This window comes from Rhynchophorus ferrugineus, unplaced genomic scaffold (assembly GCF_030347505.1).
Source record: "Rhynchophorus ferrugineus isolate W39M unplaced genomic scaffold, kcgeb_rfMv2 rfM3, whole genome shotgun sequence".
NCBI classification, from domain to species: domain Eukaryota; kingdom Metazoa; phylum Arthropoda; class Insecta; order Coleoptera; family Curculionidae; genus Rhynchophorus; species Rhynchophorus ferrugineus.
Window position 1 is genome coordinate 45,604,188 of NW_027472582.1, and position 9,816 is coordinate 45,614,003.

Consider the following 9,816-nt stretch of genomic DNA (forward strand, 5'->3'; position numbering starts at 1 on the left):
TCAGCTACTATGTTACATTATCTAAATGTTGTTTAACGGTACGAAGAACCTATTTTAATTAATTTGTAAGCGAAGTTACCTTTAGGCTTTTTATTTATTGGAAAAAGAAAGTACATGTAAATTACGTATAACATCTTGAGCATAAACAATGCAATAAGAATAATAATGATGCACAGCAAACATGAAAAAATGTGCTTGGATAAGTATAACAAGGTCAGTATCTAATTGAGTATCTTCAAAAATATATGAAAAAGAAGAACATATTTGGTAATAAAAATTCTAATATCTAATTTTATATATTTTTTTATATTTTATATATCTATTATATTCGGTAAATTTAAATCTTTTACTTTTATGTATATTTTGGACAAATTCTTTTTTATATATCTTTTTTATTTTTTATATAGTTTTTTAGAGTATAGGGCAATAACAATGTAGGATTAGAAAAATCGTTATCAGTTGTCAGATTATTTGGTTGTTGTATGTATGTTGAAAATGTTTTATACAAATTTTAACTAGTATTTAAATAAAATATTTTATTAAAATTCTATATTTTAATTGAATTATAAATATTATATATATATATATATATATATATACATATTTTTTTTTTTAATTGAATTTTTTAATTTCACTATGTGCTGAATAAACCCATTTAGCGCGCCCTCAGGTCGTTCAGATGAACACAATTTGACTACAACTTTATATGACCTATGACCGATCTACAATCTCTGTATTAAGGTAAAAAACTATATCTATTACTGAGACAACTCTAATATATCAAATTTCCTATAAACCGCTAAGACCAATGTTATGTTTACTTGATTCTGTCCATAATACATATCTAATTGTCCTAATTAACATTATCATAGTTTAAAAATTCCTATAATATCCAAAATTATAAAATTATAAAACAAGATAAAAGAAGAAAAGTTCAGGAGGGCTTGCTATAATCCCCTGGCCTTATTTTTGAGGCAGAAAACTACGGATATTCCCGAGCTAAGAGGCCATTCTATCAACCGAAGAAGAATTTCCAAGAAGAACCAAGCCATAATTTTTTGGGGGCAAGGCTACAGTAACGGAGTTTTTTCAATATTATGCTAAGATTTCATACCACAACTAACTGCAGAGCTAAAAACAAGTACCAAAAGATATTCCTTAAAATTAGAGAATACCTGTAAGTTTTTTTTACCCTGTTTACTCTAGATATTATTGTTCTAGATATAATAATTTAAATACGCTATACATGTAACGAACATGTCATATTAACCAATTTATCTTGCGATTGTGGTTGTAAATTTTCTCATGTAGATGAATATATGCTATATGCATTTTGACGTTAATTAGTAAGTAAATAAGTATAATTCTATTCTGGACAAAAAATAATAATATTGTACTGTTTTACTTCAAGAGATTCAAATTATTTGGTATTAACGAATTTATTAACACTTACTTCTCTTAATTGTGTCTGTAATTAACTTATAGTTTTAATATCAAATCCGTTATTAAACATTTTTCGCGCTCATGTCCGTTTTATATCCCTTTAAAGAATTAAAAGGAGGCCGAAATATCAGGAGTAAAATAAAAATAAAATTGCAACTATGACCAAGGACAACCAAGGACACAATTAACTAATAAAAGTTAATAAATACGAGCTACTATAAAATCCATAAAAAGTTTTATTTCAATCAATTTCAATGGCCAAGAAGATTTAAATAGATCATATTTGTATTTTGCTTTTGAATTTTCCTTTACCGATAAGATAAACTGGCATTATTCAACAATATTTAGGATATTACCATTAGTAACAACATTAATTTTTTGCGTATGTAGCATCATCTTATTCGAAACATCTTTTCTGAAGATACTTATGGTAAAAATAACATCTATTTTTCTCGCTTCAAACTCGACGCGAAGGATATGAACCATCAGCTGAAGGACACATTGAAAAAGAACCTTTTATTGCGCGGTGTTATATTTATTATATCTCATATCTCTTATACCTATTAATATTACGTTTGCTTATTTCTTTTAGAATTTATGGGATTATAGTTTAATTGGTTTAATTTTAATAAACACTATTTTTATTATTCTTCTTGTTCAAAAAATCAGTTCCGCTCACATTTGAAGTAAAATTCGACCAAACTAGATAATTAAAGAATAAATTGGATTCAGCAGATACCAAATCCAGATTAGGCACTGGCGGTATCATTTGTTCTAACCTAACTTATCTATAATTAAAATCTTTTAAAAATACCATTAATTATATATATTCTTTAGGATCTAATACTTTAATTTCAATAAAATTATCTCGTGAAATATTTGAAAGAAAAAATAGAGTATCCAATTTAATTTTTTTTAAATAAATGACAAAAGTAATGAGCAATAGTTAATGATACACAATTGATTTACTTACCGTGCAATGTTTAATATCGTAATAATCAATTGGTTCTCCATTATCGGCAGGTACGTTCCATCTTAGCTCAAAATGATTTGAATATGGACTGATGACCTCATCTCCATTCGAACTTCTCTCCAGTGATGTAGGTAACAAGATCCGTGGCTCAGCCGGTTTGGAGCGCTGTGGCATGGTAATCGTTTCTGCGTTAGTCCATGGACCCAAACCAACATCGTTCCTGGCGGCGAAACGGAAATGATATGTTACTTCAGGGCTTAAATTCTCCAATATGTATGGTGCACCTGTAACAAATATTTAAATTGCCAATTTATGAAACAGAATATGTAGTGAGTAATCTAATAATTAAACGCGATTTATGATGTACTACTCTAAAACATTAAAACCAAAATTTAAATGTTCACAAGTTTACCAGACGACGATATCAAGCAGTGCGGATGTTACAATAAAAATTAAACGGCTAAAATTAAGTCTAAGGTAGACGTTATTATAGATTAAGTCTATTAAATATAAGGTAGTTATTGAATTAAATATGAAATTAACAGAGGTTGAATCATGCCTTTAAAACTCAAGATGTGAATGCAGAAAATATGAATTTTGAGCTCCAATCTTATGGTAATTTTGCAATAAATTGTATATTACTTGTTTGTAATCTGGTGATTTGTGGTCACTGAAAAAGTGGTAAACAATACTTTGGAACGTTGCCGTATGTTGCTGCTTCATCAGGTGGTAAACATATTGTAACCTTTACGTCAGCCATTAGTTTTCGAATATCAGGTCCGACAAATATTCTTTGTATTGTATTCTATCGCCGTTTAACAAGTATTTCCTTAAATAAAATAGTTTTTCAAGTAGATTAATAGTTTTTGTGTTTAGAACCCTTTTCCATTTTACAAATATTATTTTAAAGTTAAACATAAATATTTTTTTGTATTATTTTTAATATATTATAGATAAAATTTGTAACAATAACCTTATAAAAATGTGAACTTTAATCCAAAGGTTTATTTCAAATTAATTTTTGAAGACTCTTGCTATGAGAGATGTTGAGATGTTAAGACTCTTGACAAAAAGGTCACATACGTATGCAATGCAATTTTCTATATATTTGTGATATCTTACATCATAATACATGGGCTGAAAACTCCCGGGCATAACAAATAAAATGTGTTTTTTTTTGTTCAAAATTGGCTTTATTCATCAAAGTAATCTCCATCAAGAGTAACACAATCATTTCAGCGCCGCTCTAACATTTCAATACCACTTTTGAGGAACGATTTATATTTTACCTCAAAATAGGCCTGTCACCAGTTGCTGTTCACTAAGATGACGATGGTTTTGATTTCGGAGTAAAATGATGGATCCATGTTTCATCCATTATCACATGTGGATGTAAAAATGCCACTTTGTTACGTTTAAACATGACCAAATACTGTTAATAAACACGTTCTTGTTTTTGGTCAACAGTGAGCAAACGCGGCAAGCACTTGGAACCGAGCTTTCTCATAGTTAAATTCTCATGCAATATAAAACCAACACGTTCTCTTGATATCTTTACGATGTTAGCTAACTCACGCAACTTCACTTTTCGATCATCCAAAACCATTTTGTTGATTTTTTTGATATTTTCTGGTGTTACCACCTTATTTCGCCGTCCACTGGATTTGCATCATCGATGCATCTACGACCACGTTTGAAGTCAGTAAAACCTAAGTTTTATTGTTGTTTCTGATGGAGCGGAGTATTTTTCCCATCAAGAAGTAGTGTAAAATTAAAACACGAAATTGTTTTGAAAATAACAAAAGTAGTATCACTCCTAGCACAACACCTCTCAAACTTATGAGTAGAATATCATAAAATTCTAACAGATTGCTTTTGAAGGTTAGTACTAACTGAAAAAGTGGTGAATGTAATAAGGCTAGCCCTATCTTTGTTTTAGCCCCGCTTTTCGCGAGCTTTTCCGCACATGTGTTATATATTGTATTATGATCATCCAGGATAAACTATTTATCTTTTTATTGTTATTAATTATATATAAAATGTAATGTTTTCAACCATTCAAGAATATTAGAAATAATCTGATGTATAAATGATGTATGAATAAATAATAATTATAATAACACAAATTGCAGACATCAAAACATGATTAAAAGTATCAAATTTAAAGACAATAAATTAAATATAATTCAAAGTTTTAGATGTTCATTCAAGAAAATATACATGCCTCTCGTTTCATACATTTGCAAATAAACTTGAATATATGAAGAAATCGCAACTGCGAATCCCCTTTCATCTGTAGTCCTTCCTGTTTCATCTCCACAACATTTTATTAAATCGCAAGTGGAAGCTAATAGAATTCAGCGTACCCGGCCAATATCCGAAATCTGTAAGGCAGTAAAGATAAGAAGGTATTAGAAAATCGAGGGCAACGACGAGAGTCACGCTGAAACATTCGCGGTGAATTTAGATTGATAACCGAATATGGAAGCATAAAGCGAATCTGTGCCGGACAGTAATAATCTGCAGATTTATGGACAGATATTCCTCTATCTCAATATCTTAGATAAAAACAACTGATACTTTTTGAAAATTTATGAGAAAGTGGCTAACTCATTCTTTTTATTTAAGATGGTATTTTTCATAAAAATAACATATATAAAACGCATATAAAGATTTGAAAACATTGCATGAATTTTAATTAGCGGTACCTAGTGGTAAAATGCCGAAGTATCAGTGTTATATTATGTATTGTTAGGAAACCTAACCCAACTATTATTTTCAATGGTTTTGATATTTATCTACATGAAACTATAGTTGTTGGTTTAGCATAATAATTTTTTTAAATGTATATAAGTTATGAAATATGAAGGAGTTTTAAACACAAAATGTATTATTTTATTTAAAAACTATTATATATTATGGCAGAGGAAGAGATAGCCTGTTGAACGGCGATACATAGCGACACTGGGGGTTTTTATCTACTAGAAAACAATCCCAAACCCATCTCATTCGCAACATCATTCAATCTTGTTTGTATTGATCTTCTAAAAAACATTGTTTCTATTGAATGGTTCAACTTTTGGTGACTCCAAATTCCAATAGCATACAGATAAGAGACTCCACGAACTGCAAACTTCTGTCCAAATAGTGTACTAGCTATGTTAGTTCACATAAACTTCAATCCGTTTTTAGTGGTCTTACACCCTGAACTGTGACACTTGTGCCGTAAATCCAAGGACTAGAGGTAAAAAAAAATAATGTTTTCTACTTGCAATATTTTATGGCTTTTCTGACTTGCAATAGTATATGGTGATTAAGCACCCTTAACCCACCTTTCGTGATCTTACAACTTCAGCTGCGATACTTTTACCCCAACTCCATTTAACTACTCTAAGGAATGTTTCGAGTAACCATGACGGCAAATCCATCGTCAATCTGTGATTCTAGTTAATGGAATGTATTCAAAAAGATGAGCTTTATTATTTCCCTGGGATTCTACCGACTTCATCAGTTATGAAATATGAAGGGGTTTTAAATTTAAAAAGAATTATTTTACTTAAGAAATCTATTTTAATATACTGAAAGAAGAGGCAACTTGTTGAACAGTGATACAAAGCGACAATGAGGGTTTTTGTATATATAAAAAAACAAATCAAGACTTTTTCACTCATTACACTACTCAGTCAGTCTTAAACATATGTCACTTCTACATGGCCGCGACTTCTACTTTTTATTCAGTTTGTACTTTTAGTTCAACGTCTTTATATAACAGGTTTAGTAAAGTGTAGTAATTAATGATTTTGCATGAACCAAAATTGTCTAAGTTTTGAAGAAAATTCCATTTGCCTCTCCCATATAATTCCCTGTCTACTGTCAGAAAATTAGATGCCTAATTTTACAATAGAAAGATATGTAACAAACCTAATTTTCCTTTTGTGCTTTTTATTTCTAATCACACAAAAAATTATACACATTTGGACTAGTTATAAAAGAAACTACACTTCATTATTCTGATTAAACAAAAATTTAAATATATCCTACGTACAATTTATGTAGTGAATTTATTAAAGTAGTCTATATTTTTAAAACTAAGATTAAGAATGTTTCAGTTTGAGATGGAATGAACTGAATTCGGTCATTAAATGCTCCTCATAATCCGTGCCGGTTCTTTTGTTATGCAGTAATTTGATTCTGACAAACATTCCGCTATCGTCGATTCCTAATTTAGAAAGTTCTAGCGAATTCCAAAATTGCTGTCAGTCCATAACTAACTTTCAGACGCGCACAACCGACCTAACTCCACCGTCCTTGCTGTCACCTCGGCAAATTATTTCCACGAGTTGATCTAAATTTGTAACAATCCTTTGTTTCACAGTAAATTTTAAATACAGAGTTTAAAAACGTATAGGAGAAAATGAATAATTAAAATGTTTAACCAATAATCCCATTTTCTTAACTAATTACGTATTCATATACGTACGTCAAGAAATATACAAGATTTCGTTTCGCAAAAGGAATTTTTGAGGGCCATATTTCTCAAGGTATATTTCTCAGTGTATCAAAATTGATTAAAATGTTTGAAGAGACCAGTACAATATTGTAAAAACCAAAATCCTTACGACCGAGGTAATCAAAAACGGTAGAAAACACAGAGAGTATTATTTTGTTCGTGACAACCAGAAACTTTTAATGTAGAGTAGCAAAAGTGGTTTAAATATTATTTTATTGCATTTTTTACAAATGTCTACAGCTTTAAATACAAGAAAAATGAAATGTTAAATAACTAATCCTTGCAGGCTTTTCAACATTTACTACCATCTTGTTTTCGGATAAAGCTCAGTTTCATCTTAATGGACACGTAAATAAGAAAAACCAGCTATGTTTGGAACGATTCTGAAATGCAAGCGTTAGAAAACCCTTCATGGGCCAAAAGTGACCATGTGCGATATTAATGAAAGGACTTATCGGCCCATAATCACATGCCTACCACGAAATCGATGGTTTATATTTGAGCGATATTATTTTTAATAAATTCCAAAGTTGTGTATTTTCACAAATATTTCTTTAAACTTAAAATTTAATAATAAATAGTAAGCGTTTTCAATAGGTTTAATTTTTTTTCAATTAGTCTAAATTTATTTAATTTACTAATGCGTTGAAGAGTCCTTATCTTGTGGCACAAAAGATTTTTATAATTATTATTATGTATAATTTAAATTACTTGAACACTATTTTGTTGTGTTATTGTTATTGTTTAAAAATTAAGAAAAAAATTAAAACCTGAATCATAAAGTACAAGAACACATAATAACGCACAATATCACAACGTACAAAACAAACAAAGCCAGACTATTGGTATTGTCTGCAGCAAAAATGTTTCTATAGCTGGCTCTAGCCAAATGTTAAATTTGATAAAGATAATAGAGTTGTTGAATAAGTTCGTGGGAATAGAATCCAGACATCGGAAGGATTATCTAGACGCTTAGCCATATAATCCAAATCGATTTATTGTAATAATATGAGTACTGGAGACGAAATAAGTAGGTTTGAAAATATATCTGGCTTAACTTGGAGGACTTTCTTGCAGATATGGTTTAACTAGTAATATTGAAGTTCATATAAAAAATTCATAATTTCTAATTCTGCAGTTCAAATAGTGCCGTGAGATACATAGAGCTAACTGAAAGGGCTAGTGGAGGTAGCCTGTTTAACAAAACCATCAGCATGTTCGTTACTGGATATTTCCCCGTAGGAAGGAATCTATGCTAAGGGGATTTGGAAACTCAAGGAAAATAGAGAATGATGAATAGGTAGGGATTAAGAGACGAAGGCATAGTAGAAATTAAATTTAAGGAAACATTGAATTGGATTAGATGAGTGGCTGGAATAATATAAAATTATAAAAAAAATCAACAAACAACATCAACATATTATCTGGGAGTATATTCTGGAGGAAATATTATTGCTGTTACTATAAACAAACCGATATAACATATGAATACATGCAAATACAAGATTGAAGTAAATAGGATAATTATCTGGATGAGAAATAAAGAAAACATTTTTTTGGAGAGATGAGAGAATAATGAGAAGCTTGGTAGGAAAATGAGGACTTGGGCATGGAGGAGACTACTGTTAAGAAACTGTAAATTATAGATAAAATTCTAAAAATCTGATGAAAAATGTAAGGGTAAGATAATTTCACTTAAAATAAAGTGATATTGTGGTGAAAATACTAAACGAACAAAAATTGGGCTTTATTAAAACGATAACTTAATCATAATTGAAGAGGTTAGATTTTCGTACGAATCAAAATATTTACAAAATAACTGAGATATATTTTAATAGTAGTTTAATCAAGTTCACAGAATGAAGAGTAATGGAATATCATAACGAAAGAGGTGACTTACTCTAGCGTTCTCGATTCCTGGGAATACCAACAGATGAACTGATAAGAAACTATTAATAGTTAGCTGGTTACTTTTGCATTTAAATAGAGAGCTAACTATCTATTTAAATGCAAAAGTCACTTAAACCTGCAAAAACGCTATTCTTGTGTTTGTTTAGTAGAATAAATTGGTAATTTAAAACATTAGTTTCTGGCAATGATATCTAGAATGCAAATGTAACGCTCTTAATGGCCTCTCTAACGTGTTAATTGGAGGATCCGTAATTAACGCGTGTACAAATTCGTAAACGGCCTCGTGATTTTCCGCTAATTAAATGACCTATCTTAATGAAGCATTCAAATATTCCAAACAATGCTCAAATCATTAAAAGCAGGACAGTGAAAAGTTAAGTTATTTTTCATATGCAAAATAATTTATTATACAATAAAACACTTCAAAAACAATGTAAAAATCTAGCAAAATTAACAGGTAGAATAGATATAAAAGATAACATTTAAATTGCAAGGCTGAATAAAAGAATTTGATTTGATTATTGGCTTTAAATCAAGAGCACATGAAAATAAAAAAAAAATTCTGATACTGCGTGCTTGCATGTATTCTGATCATGTCTTCACTTGAAAAAGTCATTTATTGATATAATTAGTACAAAATATTAATAAAAATATTTCTCAACATTTATTTTTCAACTTTATAGAGGCAAGACTTGGAAGCGATATTTGGTAGAGTTTGGGGTTATAAATATTTAGTTTCAGTGTCGATGTGTATGGATCTTTTGGGCTAACTTATGACTTTTTGCATCTGAACTTATTACAACAGATCCACTTTTTATCGCCAGTAGCAATACGCTATAGAATTTTTTTTTCCTTCTAGAAATAATTGATTCATTAAATGCTAAGTAGTCTAAATGCTGATCGAGAGTTTTAGCTGGGTTTACGTCAAATAAGTCCTACGATTCATTATCTTCGAAATTGTTTGAACTAAAATTGAGTA

At 29.9% G+C, this 9,816-nt stretch overlaps 1 protein-coding gene across 3 annotated transcripts in view; it reads right to left on the reverse strand.

Moving 5' to 3' along the window:
- Nucleotides 1-9,816, reverse strand: part of Fas2 (neural cell adhesion molecule fasciclin 2) — a 528,885-nt gene that overhangs the window by 41,129 nt on the left and 477,940 nt on the right. For all 3 annotated transcript variants that reach the window (XM_076401113.1, XM_076401112.1, XM_076401111.1), the window contains exon 9: nucleotides 2,417-2,700. In XM_076401113.1, the coding sequence (XP_076257228.1) occupies nucleotides 2,417-2,700 (284 nt within the window). The remainder of the gene's footprint in view (nucleotides 1-2,416; nucleotides 2,701-9,816) is intronic.